The following is a 22,304-nucleotide window of genomic DNA, read 5'->3' on the forward strand; positions in this document are numbered from 1 at the left end:
GGTGAGAGCACACAAATCAATAATCAACAGTTCAGGGAAGGGGGAGATCAACAGGGGCAAGGAGATAACAAACCCTTGCATTTGGAGAGGGCATTAGGTTCAGGAAGCATGCCAGCTTTTTTTTTTTTTTTTTTTTTTTTTTAGACAGGTTCTCACTCACTCTGTCTCCCAGGCTGGAGTACCGTGACCTGATCCCAGCTCACTGCAGTCTCAATCTCCTGGGCTCGGGTGATCCTCCCACCTTAGTCCCCTGAGTAACTGGGACTGCAGGCACAAGCCACCATGCTGGCTAATTTTGCCTTTTTTGTAGAGACAAGATCTTGCTGTGTTACCCATGCTGGTCTCCAACTCCTGGGCTTAAGCAATCCTTCCGCCTTAGCCTCCCAAAGTGCTGGCATTACAGTCTTGAGCCATTGTGTCCAGTCCACCCCAGCTCTTAATAACTACATTTGGCAAAATTGATCAGATAAACTACATTTTAGAGTTGAGAAAATTGCGGCTCAGGGACATCCCTCTGGTATGAGAGGGAACTAGAACTAAACCCTGATCCTGGAGGCCAAGTTTAGCTCTGGTCACACTGTCCTGGCCTTCCTCTTCTCAGATTCTGAGGCTTGTGTGGTCAGTTCCATGTGATCCAACACTTGATCATCCTCCAGTTAAACCACAGGGTGGTAATGACTGAGCATTGAAGGCCTATACCACGTGACTGGAGCAGTGTTAAACATTTCCCATGTTGGAAGCTGACCTAAGCCAATTTGTCCAACAGATGTCAGGTGCTTTGGGAAATAATAGGGGTCTCTGATAGTTAGAGGAGGTGCAGGCTGTACACCTTCCTCCTCTCAGCCTCATGGCTTTACAGTAGAAGTAGTTCTGCTGCATACACAGAGGCATAAAACCCCACACAGGCAGGTCCCTGTAAGTCCCACTCTGCCTTTTCCAGCACTGTGACACTTACTTTGCAGGAAAGGGTTGGTCTGCAATCATAACTCAACGGCAGGGTCAGCGGGTCTTCTGGTTGGACCGGGAGGCAAATGGAGGTCTAGACCCTGAAGTCTCCTCTGACGGTGTTGGGCAGCAGGCTACTCTAGGTGTTTTTTGTTTTTTGTTTTTTTTGTCTCTGCCAGGGCCAAGGCGCCTATTCAGACATTTCAGTCAATCATTTATCTTGAGTATTGCTCATTTCCTCAACAAAATGTATTTTGCAATGTCCTTTCTGCTAATAAATTGGGCCGTGGATGCAAGTTCAAATAGTCATATTTGAAGTCCCTGCCCTAGACATTCTGGAGGGGGAGTCATTTAACAAATGTTCCCAGAGCACTCACTAGGTACTAGTGTAGTTCCAAGCACTTTGAACGTTACACATCTGAACCTATGTAATTGTCATAACAACCCATGAAGTATGTACAAATGATGTCCTCATTTTGCAGAGAAGGAAACCGGCGGACTGGGCCTGGTGGCTCACGCCTATAATCTCAGCACTTTGGAAGGCTGAGGCCGGCGGATTGCCTGAGTCCAGGGATTCGCGACCAACCTGGGCAACTTGGTGAACCTCATCTCTACAATAAATCAAAAAAATTAGCCAGGCATGGTGGTGCGCCCCTGTGGTTCCAGCTACTTGGAAGGCTGAGGTGGAAGAATGGCCTGAGCCTAGCAGGTCGAGGCTACGGTGGCCGTGAGTGTGTCATTGCACTCCAGTCTGGGTGACAGAGTGAGACTCCAACTCAAAAAAAAAAAAAGGGAAACAGGTGTGGAGAAGACAACCATGGGCATGGTCTCTCCTATCTGCAGGGCCAAACCAAGGCTGGGGCACACAATAAATGCGTGTTGGTAATAGACAATAATCACCAAGATGGCTACTGGTTCTACTGACTGGCCTGAGACTGGACTGTGTGGTTGAGGATAGGCATCAGCTTAGAGCCTTCCTGACCCCATTGCAATAAATGGAATCCATCATTCTTCCCATATGCTTCCCTCCAATTCTTGTGTGTCCTGCGTGACTCAGAGTTGGTGTTGGCAAGGATCTGGTTTCACAAACATCTGTAGAGTTGCCCATTTGGGCTTCCCTAACAGAGACAGAGGTCTTTTTTGTGTCTTGGGATGCCGTAGGACCCAGCACTCAATACCTTCTCCTAAAATGAGTGAATAAATGCATGACTCAGGGAGAAGACCACACAGCTCTCGGTTAGTTGTTCCCACTCTTGTCAAACTTCTTTTATAAAAATTTTCTTCCTTGATTATCACGCCAATTTGGAGGAAGATGTACAGTTTCCATAATGAATTAGAAATCAAGTAATGGGATAGGAAAAGAGACAACGATACATGAACACAAATCTAGTGCCTACTGTGTGCCAAAACGCTTTCACATATGTCATCTCATTTAATTCACCCAAAACTTATTCAAGACAAGCTCAGAGAGGTTAAGTGATATGCTCAAGATCACACAGCAAGTAAATGGCTTTTCTGTTGGATCTGTCTGATGCCAACTGAGGCTCTTGCTAGCACATTGAAGAGCCAGCATGCAAATCTGCTTAGGGAAGAGGGCAATACTAGGCAGTGTTTAGAAGTCCACTGTAGAGAGGAAATCAGAAGTCTGCCTTCCCCAAAAGTGAAAAGACTTTTGAAAATATCACAGCACACTCATTCAGAAAGCCAACAATTGTAGACAGAAAGGGACATACAAATCTCAAGATGAGGCCCTCCTCTCTTTCAACAAAGGGAGGAGGGTGCAAAATGTATGCAAAATTCTATTTAAAGATGTTTAATAAATCAGTGAGGCACTCAGAACAAGAAGCATCACACAGACCGGGTGGTGGCCCTTTGTGCGGCGGGAGTCCAAAGAGGCAGACTTGTGTTTTCACAGAACTGACTGATGGGACGGAAGAGTTGGCAGTGGGAATATACTCTCTGCCACAGACAACCACCCAACGGGAACTGGAGAACATCAGGGAGGAGATGAAAGAAAGGAAAGAAGTACCCATGCGCAGGTCAATTATCATGTGGAAATGCTGAGGGGTTGAATTCACGTTGGGGTGTGCTGCATTGCAAGGTTGCAAGTTGTGCTGCACCAGTGGCTCTTAAAACTTTCCAAACCTCACGGATCACAGGAGTCAGAAGCACCAGTGGCTTAAAGCTAGGGTTCACGATGGCAAGAGGGAGGCACCCTGAAATTGGAGTCCATAGCTTGTCCATTGAGTCCTCACCAAAAGAGGAGCTTCTGTCCTTCGGTCAAACATGGTTGCCCACCATCCCTCTCCGCCTCCCTCTCTCCCTCCCCCCTTTACCTCCTGCCTTCCCTCCTTCCATTCCACAAATGTTTATTGACCCTTACTTTGTCACAGGTCCTGAGCTAGGAGCTAGGGATAGGACAATGAATATGGCAGACACGTCCCTGCCTTATGAAGAGTAGTACACAAGAGATAAAGAGCAGTAAATGAGGCTGGAGAAGTAAACAGAAGTCAGATCAAGCAGGCTCTCAAAACGAATTGGGGATTTGATTCACAGTGCAAAGGATGCTGGGTGCAGTGGCTCACTCCTGCAATCCCAATGCCTTGGGAGGCCAAGGTAGAATTGCTTGAACCCAGGAGTTTGAGACTAGCCTGGGCAACATAGTGAGAGCTTGTCACTACAAAAAATTTTTTTAAAAAGTAAGCTGAGCCTGGTGGCATGTTCGTTGTAGTCCCAGCTACTTGGGAGACTGAGGTGGACGATCACCTGAGCTCAGGAGGTGGGGGCCGCAGTGAGCCGTGATTGTGTCACTGTACTCCCACCTGGGCAAAAGAGTGAGACCCTGACTCACAAAAACAAAACCAAAACAAAAAAACCACCACCCAGAACAAAACTAAGTGCAAAGACAGATGTTTAAGAGTTTTTGGCAGGGGCATGGCATATTCTGATGAGGTTTTTGAGATAAATGCTACTGGAGGGCGGAGAATGGATTTAGCAGGCGGCAGGAGTGAAAACAGGCAGAGCAGGGAGGGGACTGTGGCAGGAAGTAAGGCAGGAGGTGGTATGGGCTTGGGCCAGGGTGCGGGGAGCAGAGGCACTGGAAGGATTTGAGCTGCATTCTGGAGGCAGAGACATGCTGAGGATTTGGGTTTGAGGAGTGGGAGAAAAGGAAGAGACCCATGATGATTTCCAGGTTTCTGACGTGAAAAACCTTGTGTATGCTAGTGCCATTGTCTAAGATGGAGCAATCAGGAATTCTATTCATTCCCCACTCCTGCCCCCAGCTGACTCTGCTTGAGCACCTACTCTGTGTTGGATTGTCACATTTGCTTCTGAGAAAAAGAAGAGGATAGTGTATCGTGAGTTCCTCTACACTCCTACTCGGCCTGACAGACAGGCATGCTTTGGGCACACGAAGGGGACACATAGATGTCAGGATTGTCACTGTGTCAGGGGGACTTGCCCATCAGGTGTAACCAACTCCAACCTGTGTCCACAGCTCTTTTTTGTTGTTGTTGTTTTGAGTCAGAGTCTCACTCTGTTCTTCAGGAGGGAGTGCAGTGGCACACTCAGGCGATTCTTCTTGCCTCAGCCTTCCAAGTAGCTGGAACTACAGGCATGTGCCACCATGCCTGGCTAACATTTTGATTTATTGCAGAGACGAGGTCTCACCGAGTTGCCCAGGCTGGTCTGGAATCCCTGGTCTCAGGCAATCCTCTCGCCTCTGCCTCTCAAAGTGTTGGAATTACAGGCGTGAGCCACCGTGTCCGGCTTCATAACTCATTTTTAGAAACTCAATATTGCCCTGGAATTGATCATCAGTGGGGGTAGGGGATAAAACTTTATTTTTCCTGCAAAATTGACATATATGATGTAAATCTTAGTTAAATGATCAGATCTTTCTTTTCCCTTTAACCATCAAAGAGCTTAACTATAAACTACACGTGTAGCTCAGATGAACAATTGTGTAGAGGTCATAGTTTCCATGATGGCATTCTGCTTTTCTCTTTGATATTGATGGATCCAACTAAACACCTGTCTTTGGGCTCAGTGGAGCAGCCTGGAATGTCTGTGGCCCAAGCCATCTCTGATTAGGCCGAGGATAGACTGGGATGTTGATCCAATATCTGGCTGAGCCATTCAGGCTCCTTGCATTGGGCACTTGAACTAAGGACTGTGGAATGCATTTCCAGAGAAGAGTTGAGCTGGGTGCTGTGTGCGTCCACAGATCCTTCTTCACAGGTGAGGCACCCTTTCAGCAGCCTGGTGTTAGCTGCTAAGGGCTCTCAGCTGAGAATTTCCCCTAAAAAATTATTATAATTTGGTTATATATTATATAAAATAATTTAATAATTTAATTATTACTAATTTAACCAAATTATTATCTGATAACTCCCCTTAACCAAGGAGAGTTGCCCAGAGTCCCGCCTCTTTCACCTGGCCTGAAGTCAGATGACTTCTAATCCTGGCCCTGCATCAAGCTATGTGACATTTAAGCTCTCTGAACCTCTTTCTTCAACTGAAAAATGGGCCAAATCACCTTGCATAGTAGCTATAAAGATTTATGTGATTGATCCAACTAAATCCTCAATAAATATTGGCTTCCTTTCACAAACACGGGGGACGTCCTAGTATCTTCAAGTCAGAAAATGGGTGTGTAATACTAACGAGTTTCCAGTGGATATGAACATTCTGACCTGCACTGGGGGCCTTGGGGCAGAGTGGGAAAAGATCACTTGTCCCATGCCAAGCTAACAAGGCATTTCTGCTGCTCATTCCTCCCAAAAGGGGGTGGTTAGAAGTTAATGCGTCAGGCAGAGGCCTATGGGACAACAGGAAAGAGCAGTGACACTTCCCCACAGGATGTCTTCTCTGATCAGAGATGACTTTAGGAATTTACCTGAAGGCCAGTCACATGACTCTGAGTGAGGACCCTGAGAATGTAACTCGACAAGGTTGAAATCTGGTCTGTCTGCTTTGCTTCCTGGAGCACTGAAGCAAAGTAGGAGCTCAATAAACCCTTGTGAAATGAATGATAATGACCATTAGTCTCCTACCCCTGCAAAGAAGTCTGATGATTTCCAGAAGGGTGTGCATGTATAACTTCCGGGTAAATGTTCTGAGGGAGGCACTGTGGCATCATCCCATGTTTTCCAACATGTCACTATTGTTTTCCAGTGTTCCCTCGAGCTGAGCAATACTGTAGCTGCTTCTGCATGGCTTTCTCCTAGAGTAGTGGTCTCCAAACCATGGTCTTCTTTTGGGCTATATTGGAATATACCATGCCCATTTGCATACTACAGCTTGTAGCTAATTTTGTGCTACCAAGCCGGGACTGAATAGTCCCAACAGAAAATTCCTCTCTAACCCTTTCAGAAAAAGTTTGCTGGCCCCTGTTTAGAGAGACCAGATCAGACGAGGGTTTCTCCCAAGGTGGTGGTCATCACTTCCCTCGAAGTTAGACTCACTGAGCACCAGGCCCTTGCATCTCTGAAGGGGTTGCAAGTCCCATCCCACAGAAAGCCTTCGCTGTTTCCAAATCCAGGGCGATCTGCAAAGTTCTACTCTATGCCTGTTGCTACACTCAGCACCTTACATTTACGAGTTCATGGGCACCTCTCAGTAATATCATGAAGTAGGAGCTATATTATTCCTATTTTGCTGATGAGGAAATTGAGGCCCAGAGGTGGTAAGTGACTGGTCCAAAAATCACGCAATGGGGATATGGCAGAGCTAAGACTGTACCCCAGGTCTTTTCTCAGTCCAAGCTGCTGCTCTTGGGCACTCCTTTACTGAGGCTTAGCAGGAAAAAGGCTGTTACTTAAGGAAAGCAAACAAATAAAAGTGAAATAGATTTGTTCAGGCCCTTCAGGTGATTGCTGTATAAAAACAATTGCTCAAGCCAGATGTGGTGGTTTACTTCTGTAATCTCAGCATTTTGGGAGGCTGAGGTAGAAGGACTGCTTGAGTCCAGGAGTTGGAGACCAGTCTGGGCAACATAGCAAGATCTTATATCTACAAAAATATTTTAAAAATTAGCCAGCCCTGCAGTGGGAAACTGCCAGGGGAGAGTGGTGGTGGGATTGGCAGTAGTGGGAAACTGCCAGGGGATGGGGGAGGGCACACCTCATCAACAAGGGTACCTGTGTGATGAACATTTGTATATCTAATCCACATATTTAAAATAAAGAAGTATGGGATGGGAGTGGTGGCTCACACCCATAATCCCAGCACTTTGGGAGGCTGAGGTGAGAGGATTGCCTGAACCTGCAGGTTCGTGACCAGGCTGGACAATATGGTGAGACCTCATCTCTACAATAAATATAAATAAATAAATAAATAAATAGCCATGGTAGCATGTGCCTGTAGTCCTAGCTAATCTGGAGGCTGAGGGGGAAGGATCACTTCAGCCCAGGAGTTCAAGGCTACAGTGAGCTATGATGGCGCCACTGCACTCCAGTTGGGGAACAGATCCCATCTCAAAAAAAAAAAAAAAAAGAATTGTTCACCTAGTACATCAAAGGGTAGGTCTCCAGCAAAGGCTTTGTGAGGAAGACTTTCCTTTTGGTGAAAAATTAGCCAACTAGAGGACCAGCCTCCTGAGGGCTCCTATGGCAAGAAGGGGCCTTCTCCAGTGGCTGGTAATCCAACACATGAGAAAATGTCACCCAGAGAACAGAGACCAGATTAACTTGATAACATCTGAAACCCCCATGGGAAGAGCACTGAAGCCTCTATGTTTGGGTTTAAAACACAGAGATCTCAGGTAAGTGCCTTCTAGCTCTCCAGATAAAGACGTATTACATGATAAGCTGGCCTCTTTTGTCCTTCTAAATGAAAAGATTAGGTATCTTTTAGAGTATTCACTCCTTTAGGAGTAAGTGTAGAAATTTAGTCAATTTCACATTGTCATGATAACAAAACCTCAGGGAAACAAGAGACAATATGTGGAAGGCCCTTAGTTATTACAAAAAGAGCAAAATTGTTCCCTTTCTGTTGGAAATAAATGGAAGATTACATGTCAGGGAAATTAATCCGGATTACAAAATGAACAACAAACTCACCCAGTCACTTCCTGTTGACACAGGAAGAAAAACTCTGGCTTGTTTGCTGGGAATCTCTCCACAAAGTCAGAAGTTCCCTGGTTCACATAGGCAGGGAAGGGAAAAGGAGACGCCTCAGTCACATGAGTGATTTAGTGACAGGACCTCCCTGGACATTTGCATTTTTGCTTTTTACAGTCTGAGCAGATGCTATGAGGACTCCAGCTTTGAATCTGGAAAGCTGCAAATTCCTCATGTCCACTGCCTCTTTGGTCCTTGACACAGGATCAGAAAACCGCCAACAATGTCCTCAGAACCCACCATTGTCCCTTCCCAGTCCACGGAAACCTTCCCGCCCATGGGGATTTCTATTCCGTCACGTTGTTTCATTCTTTTCCGTATATATCACTGACAAAAATTAACTGTTGACTTTTTTCATTGTCTGCCCATCTCCTCCTCAAGCAGCTTGGGTTCGCCTCCTCCATCTTACTATCACCAACGCCTGGCTCAGGAGAGCCTCAGTACATTTTTGATGAATATTAATGGAGTGTTCATGAATAAGTTGAAGTGTGTTTAAAGTGCCACAAATGCTTTTTGTTTTTCTCATTCAGTTTTCTTTTCACAATGAGTTGGCTGTGCTATCTAAGGCGTCCTGGTGATAACATGTCCAACTGTCACTGTAATAAAGTGGCCATTCTTGTGTTCATTCCATCCCACATAAACTCATTGAGCACCGATCCAGTGTGCGCATCTATGCTGACGATTCAGTGGTAATCAAGACAGAGTGACTGTCCTTGTGAGCTTTCAGTCTAATGGAGGCAGTGAGGGAAAAAATATTAATGAACTAGCAATACAGATGTGACATTACAACCTTGATAAACACTATAAAGGAAAAACACATGCAGGGCTTCTGAGGAAGTTATGTTTGGACTAAGATCAGAAAGATACATTAATTGAGTTAACGAAATTAACTTGCTCAAGAGTGATTAGGGTTAAAGTTAACAGAGTTACAGTTGAAATAATAATTGGGGAAGAGTTAGGTTAGAGAAGAACTTTCTAGACAAAGGACCTGACTACTAGTGTGTGCATATGTTATAGGGATCAGAAGGATGCTGACTGGGGGGAATTAATGGCTACCTAAACTAGGATGGAGACAAAATAAGCAGAGAAAAGAAAAAAAAATGGGGAGTCATTTAAGAAGTAAAATAGCAGGATTCAGTCCTTCAAGGTTCATCTGGTAAGTGGGGCATTGACTTTTGCCTTCTTTTGGGCTGGGACCCGTGAGGGCTTCCATGGTTAACAACCTGGCTTCCAGAGGTGGAAGCAGCCAAGCAGTCTGAGTGCATGTGTCAAATAGGGACGGCAGACAGGAAAGGGATGGAAAGGGGAGGGATACAGGCGAGTACGTGCCTCCATTGGCAGCCACAGTTCAGAACCCTGATTTAGGACTCGGGTCTGGAGGATTCCTGGAGCCTATGCATAGATTACTGTGGACAGTCAGGTGTTTACAGGAGTGCAAGATCATGCCTATTAAAGAGATCAATAGTGTCCACAGGAACTCACATTTTATAGGTAACTGCAACTTTATAGAGCCCTACCTGCAACCAGTATAGACAAATAAGGAATACAAGAAACAATTGTTCTTAAATATGAGCATCATGTTTTTTTTTCCTCCCCATGATCAAAAAAGACTCCAATGAAAGGGGAAAAAATAATTAAAAAGTAAAAGCCTTACGTAATGAGATTTAAAAGAAAACTTTTGAAACCAACAAGCAGCTGTGGGCAACACTTCAAAGGGCCCAGAATCAATGTTTGTCAATAGCAGTTTTGCATCCTTTAATTTATCTTTCATGAATATAAAGTGTGATGTTATTAGGAGCCCATCCATGCCTTAATTCTTATTGAGATTTGATGAATCAGAAGTCCATTGACATTCTGTCCAAGTCAGCAATGGCAGAGGCCTGCGGTACAAGCCTCGCCTGATCTTGCATCGTGGGGATGGGATGCTAGTTTCACCATCAGGGCTTCTGCACTGAACACTCAGCACCTCCCATGTGCACCCAGGAGCCAGGGGGATCTTGTATGTCAGCTATTTCCTTTGGAGACTTTCTATCCAGAGGAGAAGCTACCTTATGACTCAGCCCAACCCCAAAGTTACCATTTGTTTAATCAAGATAGTTGGTTTGCAAAACATTAAACAGTATTTGATGCCTAGTTAATAATTTGCATTCTCTTCATTGGTTCCTGAATCCTTGGAGACTGACATTCCTCCCCCCATCCAAGGCATAGACAACAAAAGAAATTGTACTGAGAGCAAAACACTTGTCCTTAAACTGCAAAGATGTTTGCTAGAGTGTCTGATCTCCATGTTCTGCTGTTAATGGTTCTGGTGGGAAGGACCGTCTTCGGGGTAAGTGTACTTTTCAGATACCTATAGTAGAGAGACTCTGAGGTTGTCAGGGGGACCAAAGTAGCAGGGCCAGGAGTGAGAGGAACTTGAGTGTGAATGACTGGTGATGCCAAGTTGAATATGTCCTAATTACAGGAACGAATGCAGGCCTGTGGCTGGGCTGCTGTTGAACAGCCAATCCCTGACTTGAGTCCTCTTGGAGCAGAGCCTCCATGAATGCATTCCAACAAAGCAGACGGTGCAAGGAAGTCTATTAAAGCATGGGTTGCAACCTATCATGGGTCTCAGAGATCACTTTGAAAACTGTTGAAAGCTATAAACTCTCTCCCTAGAAAAATATACCTCTATGCGGGTGCTGACCCACACTTGGGCCACTTGGACTGACTCTAGGGTAAGAACCCATATGCTATGGCCTTTGAGAGAAATCCTGTCTACTGCAAATGATCCTGGCACTGGGTTTGTGGAGACGGTTTAGATTTGGGAGAAGCATTGTGATCAGTAGTTTCTTTCCTTTTTCCTGTGTGTCCGCAGTGGATGGGGCAGAGAAGGGGAGCAGGGGCCCGAGGGAGGTTGTGGTGAGCTGGGCGGGGAAGCACCGTTAGAGGGTCTTGAATGGAGAACTCAAGCCTTTGGGAACAGATGAGTTGTTGAGATGTTGGCTCCTGCTGTATTCTGTTGTGGTCCAAGACTAACAGTTGGATCTCTGTGGACATGTGAAAGAGGGCTGTAAGCAGGAACAAAGCCTCAGGGGCATTCTGTACTGGATATGGTCTAAGGTATGAGCGTGGGCTTTGGGGCCAGGGTTTGAATCTCAGCTCTGCCACATTCTAGCTGTGGAATGTTGGGCGAGTAACACAATCTCTCAGAGCCTCAGTGTTCTCTTCTGCAAGCCAAGTGCTGATTTCTCACAGATTTGGGAAAAGTCACTTTTAAAGGGGATCATGCATGTGGTTTATAATACATGTTAGATGTTTCCCTTTGCATGTCCAGAATGAACACACCTTCTCTATAAAAAATAATCAGAGAATGCCGAACTTTGTTGGGGAGGGAAAGGCAGAAAATGGGCAGTGGGTGAGAACTGAAATAATAGTCATAACCTCTTTATCTTATCCTTTGCATTAGTCCCCATTTCACTCCAGAGGGCATTTCCTGAAGGAAGCAGATTCAATCACAGGTTTTCTGATTAGCATGTTTTTCTTTAATTTAAAAAAGTTTTTTAAAGCGATGAGGTCTCATATGTTACCTAGTCTCAAACTCCTGGGTTCAGGCAATCCTCCCACCTCGGCCTCCCAAAGTGCTGGGATTACAGGCATGAACCACCATGCCTGGCTTTAATTAGCATGTTTTAAAACACCAGCTTCTCCTCCCCTCTCGATAAACTGTGCTCAGACACCTCTCTTAGCTCCACGTGAAGCTGCCAAGTGACTCACTTTGGAAAGGGTTTTCTTTTCAAATGATGGCTTGTGCATTGTGGTGGCTGTGATTACAGATTGTTCTCAAGCCCCTATACCATTTGATTGCTTGTTGGATGTCTGAGGCCGAGCCACAGCAGCAATACCACAGGTCTAGAGAAAGGCAAGAGAACTCATCAGAGGCCCACAAGGGGCCTGGAGGAAGTACCCGTCGGAATGAATTAGATCCTAAAATTTGCAGGCAAGGAGAGACGTTGACGCAGTCTGTTTGAAGTTCACAAAAGGATAATGGTCCCGAACAATCCCTTTTTTGCAAACCCCAGTGAATTTTAGGGTTAGTGATGAAAATTATAAGTCAATAATGGATAAAAGAGAAAATATGAGAGTTAGCCTTCAGGCAATGAGCTTAGTCAATTCCAAAGAGAGGATTCAGGGCTTTGGAATGTTTTCTTACCCCAGATGTGTGCCAGACAGGTGGTCGGGACGGCGGCTTGTGTTCCACGGGCCGGCACACAGACGTCAGGGGAAACTGGCCAAGTTGCTCAGATGCTTTGGAGAGTTCGGGGCATCACAGGGGGTAAAGAAGCCACACAGCCAGATGGGCTGGGTGGCCTCTCCAATCCCACAGGGCTAAAAATCATAACCATTTAATGAGAAGTCCTGAGTGCTAGGCCTTGAGCTTTCCATGAACTGGTTCATAGTTTGAAGAACCCTAAGACATAAGTACCATTATTCCCATTTTACAGATATGGAGCTGGATAACTTGACTCCAAGTCATAATGCTGAGAAGTGGTAGAGTTGAGCTCTAGACTACAGGGTAGTGACTGTCTAGACAAGGTCTCTTACCTGGGATCCTGGTTGAGGATGAGATTTCTTTGGTTCGCATATCTTCAGGGCCATGGTCCTTAGGCTCCTAGATCAAGGGTCGGCTTGCTGGGTGGGACACAATGGACTCTATGTGTCTCTAAAACTCTAAAGACAGGCAGCCACAGGATCTGTGGTCGCTACCCATTAGATGGACTCCAGGGTGCTCCCCCATGTATTCAGGTCATGCAACAAAAGAGGACTCTCTTTGGGAATCATCTTTCACCTAGATTTTTATGCAGATATCCACTAGCCCAAAAGATATGGGTCAAATATTGTCACCATGCACTACAGGACATCTTCCTATTCTGGTCTAGATTTGGTTTTCATTACCTATCGGTTTTGAGCACCTGTCCAGCACAGTTTTGTATTATTTTCCCTGTGTTTGGGTTGAGGAACAAGCCGAGAGTTGTCAAACTAACTTTCCGGCCAGGATTGGGATCCAGGTCTGTTCGACTCCTTGTCCATCATAGGAAACCTGCACTTAACTGTAAGACTGTGTTCAAAATCTTCTCTTGCTGTGGTTCTTAGAGTGATTTGGGACACAGCTGGGTGCAGCCATATTGTAATTTGACCTTTCCAGGACCAGAAGCTGGAGGACAGTACTTGTCAGGCCTGACTGCGTATCTCTACCCATCCCCAGAGAGGAGGAAAGACAATGGCTTCTTCTCTCCTTCACAAAGGGAACTTACAATTAAATACTGTTTACTCACATTTCTGGCCTTTTAAAACCCTATAATTCTAGAATCTTCCCAGGTAAAAAGGCTCTCGTAGAACAGAGGTTGCAAATTGGCAGCTTGGAATACACTCTACTCACAGCTTGAGTTTTATTTGGCTGTAGAAGGTCAGCCAGAAGAGTATTTTAGTTTCCTTTTAACTGCTTGGTTGCATTTGAAGATCAGAAGAGATCAGCCGGGCTCAGTGGCTCAGCCTGTAATCCCGCGCCTTTGGGAGGCTGAGGTGAGTGGATTGCCTGAGCCCACGGGTTCGAGACCCGCCTGGGCAGCAATACCTCATCTCTACAATAAATCAAAAAATCAGCCAGGCATGGTAGCGCATGCCTGTAATTCTGCCTACTCGGAAGGCTGAGGTGGAAGGATCGCTGAAGCCCAGCAGGTCGAGACTGTGCACTCCAGTCTGGGCGACAGAGTGAGACTCCAACTTAACAACAACAAAAAAAGAAAATCAGAAGAGTTCACATAATGATAACAGATCTCCAGTTTTTCTGGAAAATCAGACATTCAGGTAGCACTGGCTCCCTTTCTTGTCTGGCACCATGGAAAGGAATTGCCACCATTCCTGTTATTAGAAGAAGTTTGAGTCTCTCAGGTTCACAGTCCCTATCACTCCCTAGAACCCTTTCCATTTGACTGATGTCTGATGTGCATTATCTGCCTGGTTCTGCCGAAGAGAGAGAGAGAGAGAGAGAGAGAGAGAGAGAGCGCGCGCACTTGGTGGTTATTGCTCAGAAACACTGTGGATATTGAAGTATCAGAGCCAGTTTGAGATGGGCAAGTAACTAGGCTCAGCATCTGATTAATTCAAGCATCCAAATCTACATGGGCCCCAGGACCAAACAAGATCTTTAACAGGAATGTGAGCCACTCTTTTCAAAATATCAGTCTCTTTCAGGCCCAGGACAGACTGGAGAGACATGCCTTCCTCTTGCTACCATCTATAGTCTTATGGAAAAGGGTAGGGTATGAATTTCACTGTAACCTTCTCATAGATTTTTTTTTCTAGCTGATCCTAAGCATGAGTCCAACTCATTAGCTTTGGCGGTGTACACCGGTATTTAGGGAAATCAGGTCGCAGGAAACCGTATGTGTATATAGGCACGGATATATTTATATTTTAAATTCATCAGGGTTTCTTAAATGCAAAAGCAATTCTGCTGTCACAGAGAAACAGCATGGCAGAATATTCGGCAGCCGGGATTTTAAATAAAACATGCTTTTTCTTCATAATTAATATAACAAGCTTTCCTGGCTTAGGACTTGGCAAAGATCCCAGGAAAAATGGCGGGGGAAGGGGGCTGGTGTGACGTGCCTGTGACCTGACAAAGAAGTTCCAGGAAAAGTTTGTGCTGAGTGAGTTCTCCTTAGTCAGCCCCTCCCCCAGGGGTACACTCAGTGATTTGCAAAACAAAACAAACTCACTGACAACCATGGCTAGTAATAGTAATAGTGATAATAATAATAATGGCAGCAGCAACCATTTATTAAGTCTCCACCATAGGCCAGAAACTATATGCTTTATGTTTATTACCTTCCCCCAAACACCAATATTATTAGCTTTTTACTGATAAGAAACTAGCCAGTACACTTTTTACTGATAAGAAACTAGCCTCCAGCACTTTGGGAGGTTGAGGCGGGAAGGACAGCTGAGGCCAGGAGTTTGAAACCAGCCTGGGCAACATAGCAAGACCCCATCTCTACCAAAAAATTTAAACAGTTAACCAGGCATAGTGGCACACACCTGCAATCCTAGCTACTCTGGAAGCTGAGGCAGGAGGATGGCTTGAGCTTAGGAGTTCGAGGCTGCAGTGAGCTATGTTTGCACTACTTCACTCCAACTTGGAGGACAGAGTAAGACCCTGTCTCAAAAAAACAACAAGCACAAATCAAACAAAAAAAACCCACTTAAGCTATAGAGAAGTTGTTGATGAAAAGAAGCCAAACTGCAAATATTTAACGGGGTTTATTCTTGAGCCAAACCTGAGGACTAAGTCCAGATACACCCATCCTCAGGAGGTCGTGAGAACGAGTGCCCACTGTGGCTGAATGGTGGCTCCGTTATATACGCTTTAGGGTGGCAAAAGTTACAAAAATCGTAAACTAATACATGTGAAATTCTCATTGGTTTGGCCCAGGAAGGAAGGACATTTTCATGTGGGGGCTTGTAGGTCATAGGCAGGTTCAAAGATTTTTTGACTGGTAATATATAGCTCTTATTAGGAAATAAGATGTTGCTGGGTATGGTGGCTCATGCCTGTAACCTCAGCACTTTGGGAGTCAGAGGCGAGAGGATTGCTTGAGACTAGCCCAGGCAACATGGCGAGACCTCGTCTCTATAATAAATCAAAAAAGTTAGCCAGGCATGGTGGTGAGTGCCTGTGGTTGCAGCTACTTGGAAGATTGAGGTGGAAGGATCACCTAAGCCCAGCAAGTAGAGGCTGCGGTAACTGTGAGCATGCCACTGCACTCTAGCCTGGGTAGCAGAGTAGAGGCTCCAACTCAGAAAAAAACAAAAGATGCTTTGCTGAAACAAAGGCTGAAAAGACTCTAGGTTTGTTGCTATGTAGATGAAGTCCTATATGTGACAGACTTCAGGGAGGATAGATAAATGTCTTACAAGGTTCCCAGAGTCTGGGAATTCACAAAAGATGGCTTTTTGTGACCACAAGCCTTCTTTATTTGCTATGTTATGCCAGAGTCAGATTGGAAAGCAGACTTTAGTATATAGGGTAATAAAACCCTGGCTGGTGAACCTTTCTCAGGCAGTGGCTCCCCAAATATTTTAGTTAGGAATTTGGGTAAGATAAAAAAATTGGTCAGGCTTGGTCCTCAAAGCTAAGTAATCTGCCCAAGATGGCACCCCTGGAAGGTCACAGAGCTGAGATTCAACATCTGTCTTGAATGCCAGGTCTGCTGATAACCACTGTGGTCTAGATTGTCATGTCAGGCACTGCCAAGACAAACAAACTGGTTCAGGGTGGTATCAAAGGTGCCAGACTGGGCATTGGCCTCAGATTCCACCTTCCAGCAGGAGATAAGGCCACTCCCACTGGAGATTCCCTTAACAGCCCTGAAGCTTAGCTTTGTGACACAAGAAGGAATCAACTAAGCAATCAGTTCAGTGTTTCCAAAACCTGAGTAATGAATGAATCCATCTTCACAAGTTTTGCCAAAGCCCAAATTTGTTTCTTAATACTTTTGTTAAATAGATGAACCTTTTCTCTGCCTAAATTTATTTTTATTTTATTATTTATTTATTTTTGAGGGTCTCCCTCCCTCACTCAGACTGGAGTGCAGTAGCGTGATTCTGGCTCGACCTCCTGTGCTCAGGTGACCCTTCTGCCTCAGGCTCCCGAGTAGCTGGGACTACAAGTGCATACCACCACACCCAGATAATTTTTCTTATTTTTATTTTTTGTAGAGATAGGGTCTCACTATATTGCTCAGGCTGGTCTCAAACTCCTGGGCTCAAACAATACTCTTGCCTCAGTCTTCCAAAGTGCTGGGATTACAGGCGTAAGCCACCACACTTGACCATAATTTATTTTTTATTTATTTTTATTTTTTTTCGAGTTGGAGTCTTACTCTGTTTCCCATGCTGGAGTGCAGTGGCACGCTAATGGCCACCATGGCCTCGACCTGCTGGGCTCAAATGATCCTCCCGCTTCAGTCTTCTAAGTAACTGGAACTACAGGCCTGCGCCACCACGCCTGGCAAATTTTTTTGATTTACTGTAGAGATGAGGTCTCGCCAAGTTGCCCAGGTTGGTCTCAAACCCGTGGGTTCAGACAATCCTTTCATCTTGGCCTCCCAAAGTGCTGGGATTATAGGTGTGAGTCATCATGCCCGGCCCATAATTTATTTTTACAGGAAATTGTCACTAGTGTAAAGAAAGCAAAGCGATGTCATTGAATTCTAGCTGGCTGAGTTGTCATGCTAAAGCTCTGAGCCACCCGGCAGTCAGCTTCCTCCTTGTTAGAAGGAGGAGGATAGAGACATAGCAGTACTTTCCTGAGCCTTTCCCCCTGGTGGGATTGGAAGGGTTTAAGCCTGAGGTGGGAATGACTTTCTCAAGCTGTGTATTTTCTTTTCTTTCTTTCTTTCTTTTTTTTTTAATTAGCTGGACATGGTGGCACATGCCGGAGACCAGCTCCAGCCAGGTACAGGGTACCCCAAAGGTGGAGACGGCGTCGGCGATTGGTGGGAAGAAGAAAGAGAGAAAGAGATAGAGATAGAGATGGGGGGGGAAGAAAGAAAGAAAGAAAGAAAGAAAGAGACTGGACTCCAGTCTAGTGCAGAAGCCCTTTTTTTTTTTTTTGAGTTGGAGTCTCATTCTGTCCCCCAGGCTGGAGTGCAGTGGCATGCTCCCAGCCATTGCAACCTCGACCTGCTGGGCTCAGATGATCCTTCTGCCTCGGCCTTACAAGTAGCTGGAACTACAGGTATGTGCTTCCAAGCCTGGCTAATTTTTTATTTATTGTAGAGACGAGACCTTACCATATGGCCCAGGCTGGTCTCGAACCGGTGGGCTCAGGCAATCATCTCACCTCGGCCTCCCAAAGTGCTGGGATTATAGACTTGAGCCACCGCGTCCAGCCAAACTGTGTATTTTCACACTGTGATTTCATGCCCCGACCAGACACCACTTAAATCAATTCAAACACCACCCTTTGTTCTTGTCCCATGCCATGGAAAGCACAGCCACCATGGTGGTTCTGGCTCCCAGCAGTGGGCAGTGACTTTTCTGAAGCCCTGGTTGTTGGCTAGGACCAACTGGCCAAGAGGAGTAATGTGGGGGCTGTGCCCCTATGGCAGGCCTTACACTCAGCTGGTCTTTGGTTACCTACTTATTTACCTTTTTTGTTTTGAGTCAGGGTGTCACTCTGTCACCCACACTGGAGTGCAGTGGCATGATCATGGCTCAGAAGATCCTGGGCTCAGAAGATCCTCCTGCTTTAGCCTCCAGAGTAGCTGGGACTACAGGTGTGCACCACTACACTCGGCTAATTTTTCTGATTTTTTGATTTTTTTGTAGGGATGAGTTCTTGCTATGTTGTCCAGTCTGGTTTCAAACTCCTAGTCTCAAGCAATCCTTCCACCTCATCTTCTCAAAGTGTTGGGATTACAGGCATGAGCCACCACCCCTGGCTTCCCTTTTTTTTTTTTTTTTGAGTCCAGGTCTGTCAGGTATGAGCTACCTTGCTCAGCCTTGTTTGCCTTTTTTTTGTTGAGTTGGAGTCTCACTCTGTTGTCCAGATTGGAGTGCAGTGGTGGTTCCGGCCACCGCAGCCTCAACCTGCTGGGCTCCAGCGATCCTTCCGCCTCAGCCTTCCAAGTAGCCAGAACTACAGGCACGTGCTACCACGCCCGCCTGATTTTTTGATTTATTGTTGAGATGAGGTCTCGCCAAGTTGCCCAGGCAGGTCTCGAACCCACGGTCTCAGGCAATTCACTCACCTCAGTCACCCAAAGGCACAGGATTACAGGCTGAGCCACTGAGTCTGGCTGTTTGCCTTTTTAAAGGGCTCCCAAGTGCATTATCACATCCAGAAATGAGTATTTTTATCCAATCTCCTTGTTCTGGATGGTTTCACTCCTTAACCTTCTTCCCCCAAGTCTGTTTGACCTAAGTTCTTGGGAAGACCCATTTATACAGATATTTCTCATCAAGTACTCACTTGAAGAGCAACCTTTGCAGATGCCATGCTGCCCCTGGGCAGCCAGATTTCCTTGACTAAAACACTGGATGGGTAAAGGAATTCTTACTGTTATAACTGGGAAAACTGAGGCATGGAGAGAGGGCACAGAAAAAGAGATAGGCCCTGAAACTTCTTGGCCGAAAGTTTCATGCCTAAGAGACCTTAGGATAAGCCCCTCAAGTGTGGCCAAAGGCAGAGTCACCAGTGACCTGGTTGAAAATGCGGGTTCAAGACTCACCTGGGCAGCGAGACCTCATCTCTACAATAAATAAAAAAATCAGCCGGGCGTGGTAGCGCATGCCTGTAATTCCGGCTACTTGGAAGGCTGAGGCGGAAGGATCGCCGGAGCCCAGCAGGTCGAGGCTGCGGTGGCCGGGAGCGGCCACTGCACTCCAGTCTGGGCGACAGAGTGAGACTCCAACTCAAAAAAAAGAAAGAAAGAAAATGCATGTTCTGAGTCCACCCTTGACCCATGGAAGCACAATTTCTGTGGGTGGACCCAAGGTCTTTATTTTTATCAAAGCTCTCCAGATGATTTTTACACACACTGAAGTTTGAGAACTAGCATCTTTAAAATGGAAATTCCCCGGGGGTACAGATGGGACTCTGATCCTCTGTCCCCTGCCCTGTCCCCTCTCTGCCTACCACTGCCACATGAAGCTGCAGCCCAGACCTCAGTTACCCTGGCAGGGGTCCGAGTGGGCCAGCTCTGGGCTTCAGAGCAGGGAATCTGAGTCGGACACAGGTAGTCAGTGTCAGAGTCAGGAGACCAGGCTTGAGTCCCTCCCCTGCCCCAATCTGCTCAAGCCCTCACACAGCCCATTCTCCATGCTGGACCTCAGCTTCCTCCTCTTTAGATGAAGGGTCTAGGCCAGTTCCTCTCTACAGTGCCTCATGGTTGGTCACTGGGGTCCTGTGAGCGGCTTCACCCTGGTATCCAGGACAGAAACCAACCACAGGCACTGCTGGCCAGGGCCTTTTCCTGTGGCCTCCAGGTTTCTCCATTAGAGTCTTTCCCTCCTTGCTCTGAGCTTCAGGTTTAATCAAAGCCATAGGAAGCCTGTTAGTCCTGAGACTGAATCAAGGAACGCGCACGCTAAAGCAAGAAGGGGAGAATTCCCGTGCCTGTGAGGGATAGTGTGGCACCATTTCACACCTATTAGGATGGCTATCGTTTTTGAGAAATTATTGGTTTTTTCTATTATGAAGATGTGGGGTACAATTCAGGGTTAGGTATGCAAACTGAAGCATGCCCCTCCCACCCCTAGCAATTTCCCTCAACTGCCAATCCCACCCCCCACCCCTGACAGTTTCCCATTACTGCCAAACGCTTTCTTATGGTATTATAATTGTTCAAAGTCCACTTATGAATGAGAACATATGGTACTCTGTTCTTTGTTTCTGTGATAGATCACTAAGGATGATCGACTCCAAATCCATCCAAGTTGCTGCAAAGTCCATATATTTGTCCCTCTTTATGGCTGCTTAGTATTCCATTGTGTTTATGTACCACATTTTCTTTATCCAGTCCAGCTTCAATGGGCATCATGGTTGGTTCCATGTTTTTGCTATTGTGAATAGAGTTGCAACAATCTTTTTTCCCTCATGCTTCTTGCTATTGTGAATAATGCTGCAATAAACAGGTATCTTTTTTGTAGAATGATTTGAGTGCAGATATCTTTTTTCCCCCATGTTTCTTGCTATTGTGAATAATGCTGCAATAAACAGGTATCTTTTTTGTAGAATGATTTGAGTTCCTCCAGGTGTATTCCTAATAGGGGAATTGCTGGGTCATATGGTAGGTCAATTTCTAGTTCTTTCAGAAATTGCCGCACTGTCTTCCAAAGAGGTTGCACTAGTTTGTATTCTCACCAACAGTGTAGAAGCGTTCGTTTTTCTCCACATCGTCACTGGCATCTCTTGTTGTTTGTTTTATTAATGATGGCCATTCTTGCAGGGGTTAGGTGGTATCTCAACATGGTTTTGATTTGCATTTCTCTGATGATGAGTGAGACTGAGCACTTTTTCATGTGTCTGTTGGCTGCCTGTATATTTTCTTCTGAGAAGTGTCTATTCATGCCTTTTGCCCACTTTTTAAAGGGGCTGTTTGTTTTTTTCCTTTCGGCGCATTTGAGTTCCTTGTAGATCCTGGATGTTAGGCCTTTGTCAGATATACAGTTGGCAAATATTTTTTCCCATTCTGTGGGCTGTCTCCCTGCTCTCTTGATGGTTTCTTTTGCTTTTCAGAAGCTCATTAGTTTGATGAGGTCCCACTTGTCTATCTTATTTCTTAAGGTATTGACCTTTAGGGTTCTGAACAGGAAATGGTTCCCAGTTCCAATTTCCATAAGGGTGTCTCCTGCATTTTCTAAGATTCTTATAGTTTGAGGTTTTATGTTTAGGTCTTTGATCCATTTAGAGTTAATTTTTTTGTATGGTGATAGGTAGGGGTCCTGTTTCAATCTTCTGCATATGGTCATGGATGGCTATCATTTTTAAACATGGAAAGTAACGAGTGTTGGTGAGAGTGTGGAGAGAATGGAATTCTCCGGCATTGCTGGTGAGAATGTGAAATGGTGCTGCTGTGGAAAATGGTATGGCCAGTCCCCAAAAAGTTAAGTATAGAACTACCATGTGACCTAGCAATTCCACACCTAGGTATATATCCAAAAAAATCAAAAGCAGAGACTTGAACAGATGTCTGTATACCAATGTTCACAGCAGCATTATCTACAATAGTCAAGAGGAGTGAATAACCCAAGGGTTCATAAACACATGATGCATAAACAATGTGTGGTAGATAGATAGATAGATGCATACATACATACATACATACATAGATACATAGATGATATAGGTAGATAGATGATAGATAATAGATAGATCAGATCGATGATAAATAGATTGGATAGATGATAGATTATCTAGAGATAGATTATGGTAGATGAATAGATAATAGATGATAGATTAGATAATCTAGAGATAGATAATAGATGATGTAGATGGATAGATAAGATAGATGGACAGATCAGATAATAGACTAGCTAGAGATAGGTAGATAAGATAAATAGATTAGATAGATAATAGAGTACAGGTAGATAGATTCGATGATAGATGGATACATAGATAAGACAGACAGATATACAGATGATAGATAATAGATTAGGTAGATAGACAGATAGAGAGATAGATAA

The 22,304-nt window shown here is 45.2% G+C and overlaps 1 protein-coding gene across 1 annotated transcript in view; it reads left to right on the top strand.

Moving 5' to 3' along the window:
- Positions 1 to 10,221: 10,221 nt before the first annotated feature.
- HABP2 (hyaluronan binding protein 2) overlaps positions 10,222 to 22,304 on the top strand; it is a 41,363-nt gene continuing 29,280 nt past the window's right edge. The window contains exon 1 of the mRNA XM_008051141.1: positions 10,222 to 10,398. Within this exon, the coding sequence (XP_008049332.1) occupies positions 10,330 to 10,398 (69 nt within the window). The 5' untranslated portion in view covers positions 10,222 to 10,329. The remainder of the gene's footprint in view (positions 10,399 to 22,304) is intronic.

Source organism: Carlito syrichta, unplaced genomic scaffold (assembly GCF_000164805.1).
Source record: "Carlito syrichta isolate Samal-C Ts95f unplaced genomic scaffold, Tarsius_syrichta-2.0.1 Scaffold167470, whole genome shotgun sequence".
In the NCBI taxonomy this organism is placed as follows: domain Eukaryota; kingdom Metazoa; phylum Chordata; class Mammalia; order Primates; family Tarsiidae; genus Carlito; species Carlito syrichta.